This window comes from Xenia sp. Carnegie-2017, unplaced genomic scaffold (genome assembly GCF_021976095.1).
Source record: "Xenia sp. Carnegie-2017 unplaced genomic scaffold, XeniaSp_v1 HiC_scaffold_6, whole genome shotgun sequence".
Lineage (NCBI taxonomy): Eukaryota > Metazoa > Cnidaria > Anthozoa > Malacalcyonacea > Xeniidae > Xenia > Xenia sp. Carnegie-2017.
Window position 1 is genome coordinate 19,105,865 of NW_025813526.1, and position 21,494 is coordinate 19,127,358.

The 21,494-nt window shown below is 37.1% G+C and overlaps 3 protein-coding genes and 2 long non-coding RNA genes across 5 annotated transcripts; 3 read left to right on the forward strand and 2 right to left on the reverse strand.

Annotated features, from left to right (window-relative positions):
• Positions 1-4,474: 4,474 nt before the first annotated feature.
• Positions 4,475-6,105, reverse strand: LOC124457241. The gene has a single exon (XM_047007523.1). The coding sequence runs from the start codon at positions 5,759-5,761 to the stop codon at positions 4,475-4,477; it is 1,287 nt and encodes a 428-aa protein (XP_046863479.1). The 5' UTR covers positions 5,762-6,105.
• An 883-nt stretch (positions 6,106-6,988) lies between these two features.
• On the forward strand, positions 6,989-7,838 carry LOC124456663. Its single transcript, XM_047007039.1, has 2 exons — positions 6,989-7,341; positions 7,402-7,838. The coding sequence occupies exons 1-2, from the start codon at positions 7,047-7,049 to the stop codon at positions 7,809-7,811; spliced, it is 705 nt and encodes a 234-aa protein (XP_046862995.1). The 5' UTR covers positions 6,989-7,046; the 3' UTR covers positions 7,812-7,838.
• A 64-nt stretch (positions 7,839-7,902) lies between these two features.
• Positions 7,903-8,663, reverse strand: LOC124457242 (GRB10-interacting GYF protein 2-like). Its single transcript, XM_047007524.1, has one exon. The coding sequence runs from the start codon at positions 8,659-8,661 to the stop codon at positions 7,903-7,905; it is 759 nt and encodes a 252-aa protein (XP_046863480.1). The 5' UTR covers positions 8,662-8,663.
• A 393-nt stretch (positions 8,664-9,056) lies between these two features.
• Positions 9,057-13,803, forward strand: LOC124456667. The gene is made up of 2 exons (XR_006952382.1): positions 9,057-12,157; positions 12,697-13,803. It is a non-coding gene; the product is annotated as an uncharacterized LOC124456667 (long non-coding RNA).
• Positions 13,804-15,513: 1,710 nt separating this feature from the next.
• Positions 15,514-20,976, forward strand: LOC124456666. The gene is made up of 6 exons (XR_006952381.1): positions 15,514-16,216; positions 19,534-19,574; positions 20,117-20,277; positions 20,466-20,549; positions 20,620-20,685; positions 20,767-20,976. It is a non-coding gene; the product is annotated as an uncharacterized LOC124456666 (long non-coding RNA).
• Positions 20,977-21,494: the final 518 nt, after the last annotated feature.

Here is a 21,494-nt window from a genome sequence, read left to right on the forward strand (position 1 = left end):
GTATGTCCATTATTTAAGGAGTGTCGCAGAATTCACTGAGTTCGTCCAGAAAATTGATCTGCACTCTGATTCGGTTTGTTTTATGGAGTTTATTAGCAATGAACAATCTACACAATCTCCCCGACTATTACAAATTTGAGTCTATTTATATGTTTACATTTCGTGACTTACGTGCACTACTACAACATGAATTAATTAAGAGAGAAAATACTTAGGAAGTGTTAAGTATATACACCCTAATTTAATTATAATTTTGGCACACATAAAACTCTGCATGGGAACTTATAAAATCTGGCATGCAATAAAAAATATAAATGAAATATCCTAAATTATACAACACTCTCCCCCCCTTGACTCACTCAGGAGTCAAGCATCGCCCTAACCTTCCACCTGGCGTCCAAAGCCGCCTTTCTCTTAGTCTTCTCCTTACATCCGCTAACCATATCCTCCTTAACAACCCCTTCAACCTTACTCTCGTCTTTAACCTCAACTGGATATAAATGCTGAATCGCTCTATTCAACACCTGGCGACGACCGTTTGTCATCACGCAAACCCTTGCACCACGAACGACCTTATCCTTGCCACAAATCAATTCCTGAATCACACCTGTCTTCCACTCCCCCCTTTTCTTACCCTGCTCAAACACAATGACCACATCCCCTGGCTTAATTATCGCCGACTGTTTGTCTGCCATCCCAACCTTATGAAATTCCCGAAGATTCGTGAGATACTCCCGTTTCCACCTGCTCCAAAATGCTCCAGTATGGTACTTAAATGTTTGAATCGTGTCCTAGTGTTTGTTCTAGTCGAATCTTGTCCTAAATCATTAATTTTGAGTCCTTGCTATCGGGTAATGTCACGATGCGCCTACCATAGACTAAATGTGCAGGAGTAAGTACTTCACTATTCACTTCCTCGTACTCATACGTTAAGGGTCTAGAATTCAAATTAGCTTCAACTTCAGCTAGAACAGTTGTCAGTTCGTCGAAAGTAAGTTTTGCATTGCCCAAAACTTTCCTTAAACAGACTTTCACTAGCCCTATCATCCTTTCGAAAAACCCTCCCACCATGGGGCCCTCTCTAGGTTAAATCGCCACTCAATGTTCTTAGCGCTAAGGCAATTATCTACTTCTTCGCATTGAAATAAGTCGCGCAACGTCTTTTTTGCGGCTTTAAATGTTTTGGCGTTGTCAGAAACAATAAGTTTCTGTGTTCCAAACCTTGCAAAAAATCTTCTTAAACAGCGCAGAAATGTCGCTGCACTCAAATCGTGCACTAACTCTAAGTGAACCGCGCGTGTCACACAGCAGGTGAACAGCGCAATGTACACCTTGCTCATACTTGCCTTTGTTTTACGTACAAAGGTCCTGCAAAATCTACGCCTGAATTTTCAAATGGTGCGGCTCTCCTAACCCTAAACTCTGGTAACGCTGCTTGCTTTATTTGTGTACACGGCTTACTGTTCCATCGTTTACAAGCTACACATCCACCGCTCACTCTCTTAACTTCCTGTCTGCCCTTGGGTACCCAATACTTCGACCTCAGTTGCGCCAACGTGCTCCGAACTCCCCCATGCATAACAGATTCATGACACTGCCTAATCACTAGCTCTGTGAAATACTGTCTCCTAGGCAAAACAATCGGCTCTCTAGCTTCTGCCTCCAAATCTGATTCACCCAATCTTCCCGTACAATGCAGTATCCCGTTCATTTCTATCAGTCCGTACTGTCTTTCTAACTGCTTAAACTCGGGTTGCTCTCGTAACTCTAGCTGGGCTGACTTTATCCACTCGCATTCTCCATCATTCATTTCGCTCGCTTTTATTGGTCCGGTAAAAATTTCTAATCCTAGTCTTTTTTGTTTCAAATTATAGACGAATCTCTTCACCCACGCAGTAACTCTTAACAGCCGTGTAAGTGTGCTGTATTTACTTATGCTAATGACATTGCCAATTCCAAACAATGACCTTGCACTTATGATTAGGTTAACAACAAATGACCTTTTCTCTTCAACCTTGCTGTCTACTGTGGGAACTATCTCCTTCACCATAGGATAATGCCTTGGACTACCCCGCAACCAAGACGGTCCTGACCACCAAACCTCCGCGTTCTTTAACTCAGTCATCAAGACCCCTCGCGACCCTAAATCTGCAGGGTTTTCCTTACCTGGACAATGACTCCACTCTGTTTTGAACTAAGCCTTAATATTTCGTCAACTCTATGCTGAACAAATTGCTTCCAATTGCCTGAGTTGACTATCCAATACAAAACAGTCATACTATCAGTCCAATACTTAACGCCCTCAAAATTATACTCTGACTCTAACGCTTTCCTGACTGCAGACATTAAATGAGCCAATATTCTAGCTGCCATTAATTCTAACCGCGGAATACTAAGTTCTTTCATCGGGGCTACTCTTGTTTTGCTGGCAATCAACTTAACACGAACATCGTTACCGTTCAAAACTACTAGATACACAACCGCACAATAAGCTCGCTTTGACGCATCCCCAAATCCATGCAAAAAATATCTCTGCTTTGATTCTGAGCCAGATGTGTCAGTCACGCCGCTCGAGTACCTGCCTATTGAAACACTCTTTACCTCCTTTAGATCTCTCAACCACTTCTCCCACTTCTCTTTCACACTTTTAGGCAATGTATCGTCCCAATCCACGCCACTGTAACAAATATCTTGAAAGAGAATTTTAGCTTTAACAATCGTAGGACTCAAGAGCCCTAATGGATCGAAGATACAAGCTAACAGACTCAACACATTTCTCTTCGTCGGTTCCGTGTTTTCCGCTTTCGCACTCAAATTTTCGAAATCGAATATTATTACGTCCCCGACGCTATCCCATTCCAACCCTAATACTTTACCAAATTGACCCTGTACTTGAGCAAGCGTGGTTTTCGCATACGTTTGCTCATCAACGCAACTACTTTCCACGTCACGCACATCTTCTTCAATTTGCGATCTTAACGCACTATCATTAGTCCGCCATTTGCGTAACTTAAATCCGCCTTCATTCATGCGTTCGTTGGCCTTACGATATAGCTGATACGCTCGCTCTGTACTAGATTCACCGCTGGCAAGATCGTCCACGTAAAAGCTTTTAGCAGTTTTTCTGAAAATTCCCTATCGCACTGTAAATATTTGCTAATATGATGCCTTAACGTCGAATTAAGCAAAATGGTGACGAATTCACCCCAAATACGACTCTACAAAACGGTAAACTACAAGATTCAAATTGTTGCGCAGTACATCATCTACCCACAAAAACCTTAGGCTATCTCGATCCCTTTCGTGCACTTCAATGTTTAGGAAGGCCTTCTCTATGTCCGCTATTAGCGCTATTCTTTGCTCACGGAACCTAAGCAGAATATCAAACAAAAGTGGATTAAGTGAAGGTCCGATATGCAAACAATCATTCAAAGAGACACTTGACTTGAGTACTTTAGCGCTTGCGTCATAAACCACTCTAACCTTTGTCGTCTTGGCATCCTTTCGCACGACAGCTTGATGAGGCATGTAATGTATTTTGGCATGAGAATTAATCACACTATCTTTTCCTACCCTCTCTATGATGCCTAACTCTTCTTGGGCCTTAATGATAGTGTCATATTCCTTCAGTAATTCTGGGTTCTTACCTAGTCGTCTGATTTGTCCCTTCATTCTCTTAAGACTTAAGTCATAGTTAGTAGGTAAAGGATCGTGACCCTCCCTCCAGGGCAACCCCACTGAATAACGCGTACCGTCAAAACTAAGATCGTTTATGACCGATTCATGCACATCACTTACTTTGTCCTTAATTCCTAGGCTTTCTAAATCCCAAAAGTTTTCTACGTTGATACAAGTTTTATTAGCGGAGCAAAAATTTACCTGAGCAGTGGCGGGTTGATTCTTATCCGTGCTTCCAACCGGCCCTGAAACTACCCATCCAAGCACCGTCTCGATAGCCACAGGCTCCCCCTGCTTCCCTCGCATAATACGACCTTTCTGCAACGACCACAAGTAATCCGCACCCACGAGTACGTTTACCTCCAATTCCTCATTTACCTTACAAACATCAGACAACCACAACCCCTTCAAATGTTCAAAGTTATTTCGAACCACCTCCAAATGTTGATTACTAATTACTGATATTTCTGGTACAACATATGCCTCGATAGATACGACTTCACCACCCGACAACGAACTCAAATCCAATCGCACAACCCTTCTCAACTCGTTCTCTAAAGCCCTTTTCCCAAACGTTCCTATTCTCAGATTTTCTTCACGAACGACTTTACATCCCAACGCTTTAGCCGTCCTTTCAGTAACAAATGATCTCTGACTCCCAGAATCCAACAAAACCCTTACTCGTCCCGACTTACTACCAACCAGTTTTGCTTGTGCAGTTTGCAAAGCAACATTGCATCCTGCTTTTCACAACTATTCTTAGGACTTACAAATAGAGTATTACTACTATTGGCATCTACATTCTCAACCTCCTTTGTCCAACAGTTCCCTGGGGCTTACTTTCCTTTCCCGAATCACACAGAGCCTTGTGGTGATTCTTCTTACATATACTACATTTAATATTGTTGTCACAGTCACGAGCCTTGTGGCCCTTTTCCAAACAAATATAACAACGACCGTATTTCTTAATAATATTCTTACGTTCCTCAATTGACTTGATCTTCTCACATTCTTCATGCCGATGACATCCCAGGCAGAATGCGCAACGAACCGGTCCCGATTTTGTCAGGAGGGCGCTTGCTGTTTTTGTATCGTTCCGCCTGGCTCCATTTGATGACTTCTCAGGATCACCATGCCGTTCTCGTTGCTCTCTCTGAACTCGATGCTCTTCTCGCAGCTCAACTTCGCACTTTAACGCTCTTAACATATCGTCCATATCCCACTGATGGAAGTTTTCGCCTCTCGTGATCAACAATCGAATCGATTCCGGTATCAAGTTCAAAACGTAAGGTACCACGATTGATGAATACGTAGCGCTGTCCACTCCCAATGCATCCAAACCTCGATGATGTGCTTCGACACTATCACACAAGTGACGAAGAGACGTAATATCTCTCGGACCTTTCACTCTATCTAAGTTCAAAAGTTTTTGCATGTGCGCTCGTTGGACCGATTCTGGCTTCCCATAGCGTTCCTTCAACGCGTCTATTGCAGCGTTGTAGTTTGCCGAAGTCAAAGAATATCCCGCGATACATGACTTCGCTGGTTCGCCTAAGAGTCCCCGAAGATAATTGAATTTGTCAACATCGGACAAACTTCCATTTCCGTGAATGGCGCTTTCGAAGGAATCCCAAAACTCCTGCCATTCGCAAACATTTCCATTGAACCGCTTAACGTGCAGCTTTGGCAATTTTGCGCAAACTGTTCTATTGGTCACCGACGCTCCTCCGTCAGACCTTAACGAACTGTTCATTCTATTTTCCGAAGCGCAATTGCCGTCAATCTTTTGGCGAAGCTTCCTCGCCATCGACTTTGCTTCAGAACTTATTCTTCCAGCTTCCTCGACTTCGCTGACAATGTCAAGTTCTGACGCTTCTTCGTCCCCAGCAATCAAGTTAAGGATGTCTTCATCCAGTTTTTGGAGCATAGCGACTGTCTCCAAGATTTTGTCGCGTTGCTCTTCCGCGTCATTCTTTCTTCGTTCATCGAATGCGTCGACTAAGCCTGCTGCCGACGCCACAACTTTCGTCAGGTAACCGCGATGACCTGCTCGTACTCTTTTCTTTCTTGCTAACTCCTCCATACTATCCGGCTCGAAGGACCACTTGTCGCAGAATTCACTGAGTTCGTCCAGAAAATTGATCTGCACTCTGATTCGGTTTGTTTTATGGAGTTTATTAGCAATGAACAATCTACACAATCTCTCCGACTATTACAAATTTGAGTCTATTTATATGTTTACATTTCGTGACTTACGTGCACTACTACAACATGAATTAATTAAGAGAGAAAATACTTAGGAAGTGTTAAGTATATACACCCTAATTTAATTATAATTTTGGCACACATAAAACTCTGCATGGGAACTTATAAAATCTGGCATGCAATAAAAAAATATAAATGAAATATCCTAAATTATACAACAAGGAGCCTTTGCATTGAACTCCAGCAGTGTTGTGTAAAACCTCCTTAAGTTAGTATATAGAAGATATAATAAATATTTAATAAAACTTTTACAACAATTTACACAACACTCAGAATCTTGGTGCTCTCACTAGTTAATCCTATCAAGTGTCTTCCGCATCTTATGCTGTGATGGAGAAAGTTTTAAGACCACAACGTTTTGACACCAATCCTAACGCTCAAGACGCTGCTAGATCGTGGTTGCACTGGTTTGCTACTTTCAAAAATTTTGTAGCTGCTATACCTAACGAAGAAGTGAACAAATTAAAGGTTTTAGTCAATTATGTTTCTGCCGACGCTTATCAACTTTTTTGTGAAGCGACAACCTACGAGGAAGCTATAGAATTGTTAAAATATCTCTATGTTAAGGTTCCTAATAGAGACCTTAAGATTTCACGACGCGCGTTACAACGACGCGAGTTTGGCGCGCATGGCCTGGTGCGAATGCGTCCGCGTGTCATTGTAAGTTAAGTCATTAAGATTGGATTTCCTTAACGACGCGAACTTGTGAGTTCACTACCTTTACTTTCAAAAAAATGGCCTCCTTCAAAAAAACAAGAAATGCTATAGCTGTTGCGTATGACGCCGCTTTGATAAACGAAGAAGAATTTGCGCTTTTGTATGATATTTCGCGTTCAAATAACCCAGAATTAAAACATGGCGACTATTCATCTTTTGATTTGGAGGAAATTGATGAAGTTACATGTGCTGTAGACTTTCGTTTTAAGAAACACGAAATTCCTTTGCTGGCTGAAGCGTTAGAGTTTCCTCATCGTTTCAAATGTAAACAAGGAACAGTTTGTGATGGGCTGGAAGCTCTCTGCCTTGTCCTTCGTCGGTTTGCTTATCCATGTAGATACAGTGATCTAGTACCGCTGTTTGGAAGGTCTGTTCCAGAACTCAGCATGATCATGAATACCGTTGTTGATTACATTTTTGAGAGGCATGGGGACAAAATAACCAGCTGGAATCACCAGTTGCTCAGCCCAGAAAATCTGAAGATTTATGCTGAAACCATCCATCAAAAAGGAGCAGCTCTTGATAATTGCTTTGGTTTCATTGATGGGACAGTAAGGCAGATTTGTAGACCAGGTGAAATGCAACGAATAGTGTACAATGGTCACAAGAGGGTCCATGCTCTTAAGTTCCAATCAGTTACACTTCCAAATGGAATAATTGCAAACATGTTTGGACCAATAGGTAAATGCAATGTCAAGGGTAAATTCTGTTGAAAAACAAACTGAGTTATTTTTCTTTTAGAAGGAAGAAGGCATGATTCTGCCATGCTGGCTGAGTCAGGACTTCTGAATGACCTTGAAGAGTTTGCTCATTGGAATGGAAAACCCATGTGCTTATATGGAGATCCCGCATATCCTCTGCGCATTCATTTGCAAGCACCATACCGAAACCTACCACTAACCATGCCAATGGAAGAATTCAATAAGTCAATGAGTGCTGTGAGAATATCAGTGGAGTGGATTTTTGGTGACATTATAAACTACTTTAAATTCCTTGATTTTAAGAAGAATCTAAAAATTAGCTTAAGTTCTGTGGGCAAAATGTATATAGTTGCATCACTGCTTAGAAATGCTCTAACTTGTCTTCAATCAAATATGACAAGTGATTTTTTTCAGTTGGAGCCACCCTCTCTTCAAACATATTTCTCATAATTTTTTTTGTGAATATTTCTTGTTTCTCATACATTGTAATTACAAATTATTTTATTTGTCTGCAATTTTTGTGAAAAAAAACATGATTAGTTTATTTGTCAGCAATTTTTGATAAAAGAGCTAGTAGGGCTTGTGATTGTTGTTGCTGTTGTTGAACCAGTAACATTTGATTTGCTTGAATTTGCTGGTTTTGTTGCCTTTGCAATTCAAGCATGTTTTGCAGCAACTGATTTTGTTTCTCCATGAATTGCTGTTGACTTTCTTTCTGATTCTGTAATTGCATCCTTTGTATTTCTATTTTCTCTCTTTCCAATTTTAAGCTTTCCTCTCTTAATTTTCTTTCTTTCTCCCCCTTTTCTCTTAGAAACTCTAAAGTAGAAACTCCTCCTTTCCTAACTTTTTTTCTAGCACCACCTTGCTCGCTTTCCTTTCGCTTCCTGGTTTCGGATAGGTTTTCCATAGCCCTTCTTCTTATCTCTTCTGCTGCTTCTTTGTCTGCATTATTTTTTCTTCTTTCTGCAGCTGTAGCCTCAGCAGCAACAACATCACTAGCTTTTTCTCTAGAATGAATTTCTTCGAGTAAATCATCCAGCTCAGTTGCTTCTGGAGAAATGCCACTTGCATTTATTTCTTCTCTTTCTTTCTTGCAATAGTTTGCAAGCAATTTTCGCACTCTGTCTCTAACAGCACGCTGGTCAACACGAAAGAAAAGGTGGTCATGTTGCTCTAACTTCTTAGCAATGGCTTCCCACACCTTTCCTCTTTCAAGGGATTTTTTTCTTGTTTCAAAAAGTCTTGACACAACAACTTCTTTGCACAGTTCGACATCATGCTTTTCTGTCCACTTCATAACAAAACTGATTCTAAAACAATTTAGAAATATATAGTAGCCAAAATTGATATATCAGACTATCAGTACCCGTTGCATAGTATTTTTATGCAAACATAGAAGGGAACACAAACCGTTATTACAAAGTAAGACAAATTTCAAAGCCACTGGATGTTAATTTGGCCAAACAATAAATTTAACTCACGGTGAATTTCGTGGTGTACTTGATGAGCAATCACTTGATGCTGATGAAAACTGTTCTGCCATTTTCTTGCCTTGCTAAAAGCAAAAATGTAAAAATATTTTACTCACAGATAAATATCAACACATCAATCACTTACCAGACTCCACAGACAATTGTAACAGGTGAATTAAAAGCTGAAATACTTACTTTAAAACTTGTTTTTCTGAAAAATTCCACACTCGATGTAGGACGACGTGAGATTAAGCAAAGACGCCGCGTTGTAGAAGCACGACAAACCTCAACGACGCACGCACATGCGCATTGGTTTAAATTTCATTTCCGCTCGTGTTGTAGATGAGCGCGTCGTTAAATCTTAAGGTCACTAATGAGATATTTTCGCGACATAAGTTAGCTACTCGTAAACAACAATCTGGCGAGAGCCTGGATGAGTATTTGCAAGAATTAAAATCGCTAAGCAAAGATTGTAATTTTCGTAGCGTGACATCAAATCAATATCGAGACGAAGCTGTACGAGACGCGTTTATAGCAGGTCTTCTTTCAACTAACATCCGCCAACGTCTTCTCGAGAATAAAACATTAGACCTTCAGACAGCTTTTGATCAAGCCCGAGCCTTAGATACAGCACAGAGAACTTCTGAAACTTTTGCAGACGGAATTCCAATAACAGCTGCTGCTCTATCAAACAAGGACGGGGAGAATTCGTTTATTAATCAACGGGCATTCGAAAACCAAGATAAAACTGATCAATCTGACGGACATCAAGAGAACAACGGCATAGAAAGGTACGTTGCCGCCTCTTCTAGATCAGCGAAATGTTTCTTCTGCGGTAATCGACCACACCATCGTTCCGCATGCCCGGCTAAAGACGCCTATTGTTATAAATGTAAAAAGAAAGGACATTTCCAAAGAGTATGTAAATCGGTCGCTCCTCAGGCTTCGTATATAGCATTAGCATCAACTAAACATACAGTAGCAAAGTCACTATAGAAAGCCTGTATTGATGTCTTGATTAATGGAAAATCTTGCAAAGCTCTAATTGATTCGGGAAGTGCACATAATTTTATACATCCCAAAGTTGCAAGTAACCTGGGATTGAACGTTTATACAACTCAAGAGAAAGTAACAATGGCTGCATCCTCAGCCATATGCCTAATTTTTACTCATAATAACTTTAATGTTCCCTCAATATCAATTTTTACTCATAATAACTTAAAATGTCCCCTTTTTTCTCATATTTCTAAACTTGTCTTTTATAGACACCCCGTTCTTATGCTTCGGATGAAAATTGTACTCGTCACGAATTTTCGCCCATTTTCTGCCATGTTTATTATATCCTTCTTTAATAAATTCCTCTTCCTCTTTAGACCACATTACACGTTCTCTTTTTGATCCTGAAAACATGAAAAATACGCCAGGTAAACTTTGGCATCAGTCAGTTTATGACTGGCCATAACGTACCTAATTTGGTTGCTACGATTTTCTTCATAGAAAGATCGTCTTCATCATCATCATCATCATCCCTAGCATCATCATCTATTGTAGAAACAAATTTTTGCTTATTGAAATTTCTTAAATAAAATTAAATATTTTTTCAAATAGTACATAAATAGATAATTCTGAAGAACTTCCTCGTTATACATAAAAACAAGGCTAAGATGTGTATGTATTGAGTAGTACAGAGAAAAACAAGAGTCTTATAAATTCACTGCAATCTTCAACATTTATAAGCTTTATTATTTTCCTCTAACTTCGTTGCTCAGAAAAAAATAAAATTGTTTAATCATACATGATTAGCGAGTTAAGATTATCGACAAATGCATGCCAGGGCACATGCAGGCTCAACAGGCATAATTTTTGTACAGCACTGAGCTATCACTAGCTATATAATGTCACGTTTACCCCCCTCCCCCCCCCCCAGGAAATTAATTGTCTGTAAAGATATAGTAAATAAACAAACAAAAAATTAAAACATTATCTATTGCACGAACGATTTTTTGTTGATCCTGTAAAGATATAGTAAACTACGCGCACAATAATAATTTCATGACACTTTTTGCAAATATTTTCCACTTATTATTTTATAAACAGATTTGTTTGTAAAAGTTCTACATTTTTTGCTTTTATCATATAGTGGAATGTTTTCTTTTTGCAACAACATACAAAGTTTATGATGATATTATACATGAAACTTTTATATCAGTTTGTGGAAGAAAATGACTGATTCGTATACCAACATAGAAAAGACTTGTGATATATATACGTATATAAATTAAATCATAACAAGACCTACATTATCGCAAAAGTTAAATTGAGCGATTGAAAATTTAAATCGTCTTATATTTCTCTACTATAGAAAGCAGGCTGCTTTGTTAAATCAGTAATAGAAAAATTACCTCCTCTTCATCACCTCCTCCTCCTTCTTCTGAATTATGATTGAAAGTAATAGGTTATATGCATTGAACAAAATAGTCACTGGAGACTGAGAGAAATCATTGGATGAACTATGATTGTAATTATCTTTATTTCTTTCCTAACCACATTAACTGTGTTCTCCACCGGGGAAATTATGATGCTGTGGATTCTCATCAGTTCAAGCAACATGATAAAGTGATGCTTCTATGGCCTTAACCCTATCATTGTTATCAAGAAGGTTTTCCCTCACTGAAAGCCCATAATATTTTGCGAAGTATCTAGTTTGCTTTTACCTTTCATTTATCATCTTTTTCATGTTTCTTGAATAACCCTGTTGAAAGAATGCAGTGTTAGTCAGGACGAAAAATATTTAAAAATATTTCTTAACTTTTAAACAATAAACATACCAAATTGACATGGAAAGTTCTTATATCAATTATTTTGAAAAAACTATCACCAGGCAGATTTTGTTTATTCGTTTTTTTTTCACCCAGCGCGTAAGGCAATCGTTAAACTACTTTTCTTACATTAGCAGTTACCAGTGAAATTAATTGGCGTTCTTGAGATTGGTTTCTTTACGCATTAGGTACTGAATTTAGTACTTTTATTTTATGCTTGTACTGTTTTTATTTTTCCATAAAGGTTTAACACACATATGATTTGGTGTATGTAAACTGTAAGAATGATTTCATAAGAAAAATATTGATTACGTTCCATTTCATATACAGCGATCTTGTACATTGTTTTATCCCTGGTTAAATGTTTTAAATGTAAATGAATGTAAAATTTTAAAGCGACTATGAGGAAAAACTTTTTAAATTGTACAAGAAATTTGCTTTAGTTAACAAAGTAGGTATCGTCTTCTGTCTTCAGCACTTTCTGTCGATCCCGAACGTTTAGGTTTATCGTCTTCTGTCTTCAGCACTTTCCGTCCATCCCGAACGTTTAGCTTTATCGTCTTCTGTCTTCAGCACTTTCTGTCGATCCCGAACGTTTAGCTTTATCGTCTTCTGTCTTCAGCACTTTCTGTCGATCCCGAACGTTTAGCTTTATCGTCTTCTGTCTTCAGCACTTTCTGTCGATCCCGAACGTTTGGCTTTATCGTCTTCTGTCTTCAGCACTTTCTGTCGATCCCGAACGTTTAGCTTTATCGTCTTCTGTCTTCAGCACTTTCCGTCGATCCCGAACGTTTAGCTTTATCGTCTTCTGTCTTCAGCACTTTCTGTCGATCCCGAACGTTTAGCTTTATCGTCTTCTGTCTTCAGCACTTTCTGTCGATCCCGAACGTTTAGCTTTATCGTCTTCTGTCTTCAGCACTTTCTGTCGATCCCGAACGTTTAGCTTTATCGTCTTCTGTCTTCAGCACTTTCTGTCGATCCCGAACGTTTAGCTTTATCGTCTTCTGTCTTCAGCACTTTCTGTCCATCCCGAACGTTTAGCTTTATCGTTAAATGCTAAAGCCTACATCAACGTGTCATTATCCACGTGAAAAAATTTCATAAATTGAAGATTCTCATAATGTTATCACACCCATACTCAAAGGAAATCGAAAAACTAATTCTCGCTACATATTCGGCAATTTTTGTGTTGTTTTTTGATGATACTATGATAAGTAGCGCAGCAACGTAGCTAAGTTCTGAAAAAATAATGTGACCCGATTTTGCCAAAACTTAAAAAAATAATTTGTGCATTTACTTTCGAATCTTACCCTGCTTCAATCCAGCAGGTTACCTAAGGACCGAAATACTTTTCGAACATTTGCGTTAAATTTTGTGAAATGTTATAGAAATGTCTTGTTCGAAGATCACACTGTAAGAGATCTGAAAACCATGTTGCATAAATAGTTACAGCTACTTCCACATCAATTTTAAGTTTCGTGACAGCTTTTAAAGCTCTCGTACAGTTTGGTAAAGTTGTGGATATTAAAACACAACAACAAACCATATAGGCATGTGCATGTAAAATGTACGTAAATTTTGTTTAGTGTATAGTTATATTTATAGTTAACCGCAGGCCGTTACGAAGGACAGTGTGTGCGGGCGGGGGACACACTCAAGTAATATTTTCGGCTAAATAAGGCTTGTTTAAACATGTACGTAAGCGTGAAAAAAAAACTTAATCTTATTTGTGTTGAATAACCATGTGGATGTAGTTCCTTTCAGAAGACCACGCCGTATAACCACATCCATTTTCGAAAAATTTGATTTCAACTCTTCGACACGGCCTTTGGTTAAGTCATACTCAAGCTTTCGTATTTCATAATTAATCTAAACTTTGGTTTCTCACTCCCAGGCGAAAACAAAATGCCTTTGTTTCTTTCTTTCGCTTATTTCTTATTTGAAATCAGAGTTATTACTGTTTAGTTTAAGTGTGTTTTTTTAATCTAAGAAAGTTTTATTGTTTTCATTTTGTTTTGAAATTTCATGTTTTATATAAGTAATATGTGTTTGTCTATAGTGTTGAAGATATATTGAATGTAAATGTCATCATCTCTTACTTACACTTGTATTGAAAGTTTCCAATAATAGAAAAGTGTAAATTTTCAATCTTTATTTTGTCTTAATTTTTTGTGCAAGCGTGGATTCGATAAGCTGCGTGATTTTACACCTTTCGGCATTTCCTTTGTTGTGTACGACTTTGATAAAGTAGGTCAGGTTAATATTTTTGTCAAGTAAAGTAATCAGTTTAATGGACGGTTAACCCCTTCAAAAAATAAAAATGTTTTAGACATTTGATACCAAAGCGAATCCACGTTTTAAGTCCAGCATTGTAACACTGTAGATAAAGTACTGTTTTCAAAAATATATGTTAACAAAAATACATTTAATTGCTTGACTTGGATCGTGATCCAGCACTCTTTTCCTAAATATTTTGTTTTATGATGATTTTGGTCTTACAAATGCAGCAACTAGTTATTGTTCGGAATTTGACATAAAATTTTTTCTGTTGTCATTGGATTACGCTTGTAGTGACGTACATAACGTGCGTATATTATTCATCTAGATTTGTGTATTAGCAATAGAGGAAATAGCTAATCCTACACTTACTCAAACGCGCTACTTAAACTTACGCACTTTACTTTATAATTACGTAAAACTACTCAAATTTCAAGTACATTATCCGCCTTGTAACAACTGCACCTTGTTTAGCCAAATATATAAAAAGCCTGTAAATAAATTGTAACTGATAGAACACTCACGATTGTTGTAAATAACTTCTTCGCTAGTGAATAAAATAATCACAAAATTTAACAGCGTTCTAGTACATTGAACTCACGTTCGGAGCTCATACGAAAGACATATATAACACTAAATTGGTGACCCCGAAAGATATTCTTGACTGGCGAAATGGCTACAACTGATGAACCTAACGCTTCTTCAAGGACAGATTCTTCATCTGTCACACCAACCGCTTCTATGATCAGCATCAAACTTCCACCATACTGGGAAGCTTCATCAACTTTGCAAGACCATTTCTGATCTTGCTGCGTCAGTACAGGCTCTCAATCTTCGTTTCCCTTCATCGTCCGATGTCAATAACCGTTCATCTCGCTCTCGTAATCGGCAACCGAATGATCCCACTCACAGACCATCCAATAATGGTTATTGCTGGTATCACGCCAAATTCGGCGCCACTGCCCGCAAATGTGTTCACCCTTGCACATTTCCATACATCGCTACGGTCAAACTACAACGCCAGACAATAGACGCGGCAACATCGTCTGGCGTTTCCACACAAAGCCGCTTGTTCTTCATTACCGATCAGACCACCAAACGACGATTTCTCATCGATACAGGTGCCGAAGTTAGCGTCATCCCACCACTTTCCGCAGATCGACGACAACGCCAAGCTTATGACCTCCAGGCAGCCAATTCCTCTACAATTGCTACCTACGGCAAAAGGTCAATCACCCTCAACTTTGGACTCCGCCGACCCCATTTTCAATGGATCTTCACCATTGCTGAAGTCCGCCAGGCAATCATTGGCGCTGATTTTTTACGCCATTTCAACCTCCTCGTCGACCTTCGCTCAGGAAGTCTCATTGATGCAGAAACACACATTCGAGTCAATGGAATCGCCACATCAATGCCTTCTCTTTCTCTTGTTCATGCTACACAATCCTCCACACCTTTTTCAACAGTATTACAAGACTTCCCAGAGATCACTCAACCCACCACCAAAGAAACACCAGTGAAACATCAAGTAGTACACCACATTATTACCGAAAGGTCCCCCATGCTCTCCACGTCCATGCCGTCTCCCACCTGATCGTTTACACATTGCCAAAAAAGAATTCCAACAAATGCTTGATCTTGGAATCATCCGCCCTTCCAGCAGTCAGTATGCCTCTCCTCTCCACATGGTTCCCAAGCCACAACCCGGTGACTCTATGTATAACCTGACGTTTACTCCTCGTTTGACTCTGAAGATGACTACCGCTAAGGTTGTCGAAACGTCAGTCAACAACAACAAAAACAGTCCTTCTCAGGACTTTATTAACCTGAAAAGTACCTTGATGGTAAGGAGTGTATGGAGGAGTGAGAGGATTTAGAAAAGCAGCAGCATGATTGTGGAAGAGTTTGGTAGGAGTTGTGAGATTGGGTGGTGAATATACATACGATTTAGATGTTGATGTATAGCCAAAGTCAGGAGTATGGAAAGGTAAGTTAGTAGATGGAGTTTTAACTTGTTCAGGTTGGTTAGTAGCATCAGAGAGTAGTTTCTATTCAAACTTGAAAGACAGTTTCTCTTCAGCAAAGGAGGAGGACCAGGTAAGTTGTACAAGGTTGTAGGCTGATAGCATGTTAAGTAGAGATTTAGGGAATTCATGAGAACTGTTATTGTTCTTTTCAACATACCATTCTATTTTAAGTTTGATCGATTTAGTGTTTATATTGATGTCCCAGGATGGAGAAGAACCAATACCAAGATTTCCAATTAATGAGGAAGCTTGAAAAAGTAAGGGATAGTATTATTTACCAATGAAATCGTTTGGATTCGATGAAATTTTCTTAGGCGTAGTTGGAGTAGGAAGGACACCGTTGAAAATAGGAAGCAAAATCGCTTTAATTATGGGTTTGAAGATTTTCGTAAATAAAAGAAAAAATGTATACAATTCGACTCCAAAAATCTTTTAGAAATGTAGATGAGGTTACCAGGAACACGTAGATACCAAATATAGATAATCCACGATAGATTTAAGAGCTAAAATTTTCGAACGAAGACGAGCGCGTGATCAACAAAACAACCGCCGATCGCACCAATTTATAAACTTTGATTTCTCGGCGAAAAATGAACCAATTTCAGCCAATAAACTCTTGAAATGATCGCTAGACTTTTAGCTAAAACATTATACCACAAAGTAAGGCCAATGAACAATTTTGAAGGAAGAAGATCAAAATTTCGAAGAGCACCGCCGGAAAATTCAATGGCCTTGCATTTTTGACCTTGCTATGGCAAGATATCAGGCCGTGTAATTTGAGTAGGCCATGAACTAGTAATACAACAACAAATATTCAGATATACGTGTACAGGTTAAGATTAAAAGAGAATTCAATTTTTGAAGAGTCGCAATATTTCATCATCCCATCCTTAATGTAATTTAAAATTAAAACATTTATAATTCTTGAAACATTGGCAAACCTTTCAAAAAGTACAAATAACTTACAAAAAATCTTGAAAGGAGAACTCAATATGCAGGTTTATTCAACAGAATCAGCCTGTGAGCCAAGCAGTAATTAAAAAGGAAAATGTTATTTTTTAACCTTTGAACTGGTAGCCTAGCTGTGAAGTATCTTGCCTTAGCAACGATGGGGCAAATTCTATTCTTGTACGAGCAATTTGCATTTGAACATAAATGCGGTATTTTAAAGATATTCGGATAATTTTGTTGTCAAATTGATTTACATAACTTTTTTCATCAATGACGTATGCTTAAGATGACCAAAAAAGGTCATTATATTACAAAATTGAGATTTTTTCTATTGAACTACATAATACATGGAAGGTTGCCTGTAATATAAAAGCGTAATAATTCATTGACTTGAAGCCAATTATGACCAACAGAACAGCGTGTCTGGAGGGGAAAGAACGTATATCACTCGCGCAAACATATACAGTACACGAGACTTACTAGTAAATACGTTTATGCCGAGTCTTTTATGATTAAATTGATTTTGTTCAGAGAAAGAATTATAGTAGAAAAGTGTTTTGGCATTAAAGGTAATGGGGCTGGATCTTTATTCAGTCTTTAAGAAGCTTACTATTGAATACGTTTTTTGAAATGGAAAATATTAACCATGAATACTGTAAAAAAGAGTGACATCATTCATTTGTTTACATCTGAAACATTGCAGCAAGTACGAGTTTATTTCAAAAAAATTCAGTTGGATCTATTCAATAATTTACATGAGTTTCTCCTTGGAACATTATAGGCTTTGTACGTAAACTTTTTAACAGAAACTATTAGATTTTGTACAAAATTGATATTTGAAATAGGGTTGAACGTATGTGTAACTTCAACAACGGTAATTTACCTGGACATCATGAAAGGTTAAAAAAAATTTAGGTGAAGACTTAAAAAATTAAACGCTTTGAAAGAATTTCCTTTGCTGCTTCATTAATTTATATAACATGTGACGGGTATTATTTTCCTTATCATGTAAAACAAAGTTTTGTGTAAGTTTGTAGACACTGAAAATTGTGTTTTTCTCAAAGTAAGTTTGTACGTTCACGTAAACACACTAATAATAATTTAATAGTAAATTATTTTAAAATTTGTTTTTGCCAAATAGAAACAAAAAAAGATTCGTGTTTTGGTTTCGAAGCTTTGCAGTTTATAGCTACAAGTTATTTTTTTGTTCACTTCTATTATCTTCAATAAAAATTTGATGAATATATATTTGACATTTTATATGGCATTTTAGAACATAATGGAAGTAAAAGTAAAAAAATCTCATATTCAAGCACATTATACTACTTAAAAAATCGCTGTAATGCCTATTAAATACTTCATGCACGTAATCGTGTTAAAATAAAGCAGTCAAATCAACCAGTAAAATTTTTTAATTGTTCTATTTTCATATCATGATACACAAAATGAAGTTCAACCAGCTAGATGTTAACATAACAGATAATTTTTAGCAATAAATTGATGAATTTGACCAAGTGACTAATTTACACAAATTCCCGTCATGTCAACGAATTCACACAAATTTATGCTCAAAATTATTGCTGTATGTTTGTTTTTCTAACAAATGTTGATTGGAGAAACTTACAAAACAATAAGTTTGCAAAAACTACAAAAAATTCATTTTCATAACATAATTTTATATATATATATCTTTTACCCTCTTATTTCGCTACTTATAGATGTATATACCTATGTTTAATACGTTTATATTTCTGAAGCAATTTTTATATCTCCTGGGTAACCATTAAGGAATTTTGCATATATAATAAACTATATCAAGTCTATTTTCAGATTAGTAGTTGTAGCTAGTCCAGTCAATTTAAACAGCTTTTGTAATGAATTAAAATTATATTAACATATTCCCTCTTTAACTGGTCATATCAAGTGCGATTTGAATATATATTTATCTTCACTCTCACGTCAATGTTTTAGAGTTATTCAAAGGCCGCGCTAGCTCTGCCTCTGCTATTTGTATATTTTTCAATGTTTTAGCTATCCAAGCAATTTTATCCTTCAACATAAATTGTTTTGTATTCACTAGTGAAGAAAGAACAATTTACCATATACTAACAGACAGTGAAAACATAAAATTTACATATCAGAACGACAGTACTAAAACTTGCACTCTGACTAAGCCACAGAAACTAATCAAATTTTTTCAAATATGAAAAACTATAGTGTTCTTAAAGCACTTAAACATTCTGTGTTTTATGGATGTGTTTGCTTGTTGCTTGCGGTGAAAGCGCAGAAAATATTTATTGATATACAAGCAATTTAAAAATAGAAATGTGCATGTTTTTTATTTATTCTGGCAAATTACCAAAGATCTTTCTTTAAAAAATAATAGTTTACTAAGAATTAGTGTAATTAGTGTATTGTCCTTGTTAAATGTTATTCAAATTAAAGGGTATTAATTCATACAGCGACGAAATGGAATATGTTACACGAGCGTATGATGTAGAGATAAAACATTTCCGGCTGATGTTCTGATTTAACAAGTTACTCTTTGTTACCTAATCTTAAAACATAATCACTGACGATGTTGTCCAATACGTATAACTTATTACTTTCATTCTTAATTCAGGAGAAAACAGTAATGTAAATGAAGAACAAAGAGAGGAAGAGGTAATTATTTTAATAATGATTTATCAAAGCAGTTTTCTTTCCTTAATACAGAAATATCAGATGATGTAATGGGGGATGTAGTTAGTTTTGAAGTATCTTTATTGTCGTCAAAATGAACCACCACTATAAACATCACTTGTTCAGTGAGTTTGTATGGTAAAATGTTGTAAGTTACTGTTACAAAAGTGATTAGTTAAAACAACATAGCTTGTTCAGAGAGTTTATATGGTAAAATGTTGTAAGTTACTATTGCAAAAGTAACTAATTTCAAAAGCATGTTACGTACCTATACAAGTTACGTTAACGGTAACTCGTAATATGTTTCTTAAACGTGTAACATTTACAGTAACTATTTACAGGTAATCATATTATTTCTAGTATACGGTCAACAGTAACTCATTTTTTGAGTTGAATAATTCGACAGTTAAATTAAAGCTCTGTTAAGGCGAATTGTCTGGGCGAAAGCGAGGTTTCATATATTATCATACAGACCTTTGCTTTTATCAAGTTAGCGATATGATAATTGATCATTTCTCTTTTAGCAAACGATTGACTTGCAAAGTTGTGGGAAAATGATGGAGATGATCCAAAGCAGGATCAGTCATACCGAAGCATATCCGCATTTTCAATCAATTCTTCAACATTTGCTTCATTTTCCAAGTATTTAGTCGAATTCATGTGGATCTTTTCGTAGTGGTGTAGGGTATGTTAAGTTTTGTTACTTCAAGTGCCCCATTTTTTCTCCGCTACACCACTGACCTTTTGTTGAATATTTTAACAAGAAGGCAGTTGATAATTTATTATATCTATCTGCCTTTGATGGTTTAGTAAGTGAAACGAGTCTTTTTGAATTTAAAAGTTTACCTTTAACACTGTAAACTATATATTTAGGCGAAAATAGAGAAATTAGAAAAATTTGTGGACTGGCGGATTTAGTTATGCAACAAATGTCAGTTCAAAGCGAAGATGAAGAAGGTTTGAGAAATTGAAATGAAGATATTCATTTTGATGGTAATCTTCGGTATTAATGTGTCGTGCATTTTAGAATTGGAAGAATTGCGACAGAGGCTTGGGAAGCTTAACATACATCATAGATAGTAGGAAAGACCAGGTTCGGTGATGCTATCAAATATGTTGAGTTGAGAAGTGGTTGTTGCATTAAAATTTTCATTGAGATCTTGTTTTTGTTTAGAACTGTCAAATTTTGTTATCAAACTAAATACTTCTAACAAACAGTTAGCGCGAGCTGTTCTCACCATAGATAAAGATGGCGAATTATCTGTAGAAATGCTCGAACAGGTAAAATTTCACTTTGACTTCTTGCATGGGAGTTAAAATTTTTACTAACGAATCTATCTTCATCCTTTTTGTTTAGCTCTTCAAGCTCGTACACACTACCCAAGAAAAAAAAAACTGCTCGATGATCATAGTAAGAAGAAAGAACAGCTTGCCAAATCATTCAGATTTTTCGAAATATCCAAGTATGTCGTATATGTGACGTGATCCAAAAAATGACAGTTAAAAGCGAAGATGGCGAAGTTTTGAGAAATTGAAATGAAGATTTTCATTTTGATGGTAATCTTCGGTGCTAATGTGTCGTGTATCTGTACCGGCTAACCTTGGTGAAATATTTTACAGAGAACAAAATTATGCAGCAATACTTTCTTCGACGTCTCATGAGAGAATAGATCCCATCATTAGAAACCAGGGCGGATTTAGTGTGAGTCGAGTAACTCACACGAGTAATTCAAAACGTTTGTACAAGAATAATTCGTTTTTTGTATTGTAAAATTAAGCTTTTTGAAATGTGGTCTGTGGTCCATTTCGGAGAATAATGGCCGCAAAAATGCTTCTGAGCCAATCAAAGCGCGCAAGTTTGCCGAAAGTGACGCTTGCCATGTAAGAAAGAATAATTACTAT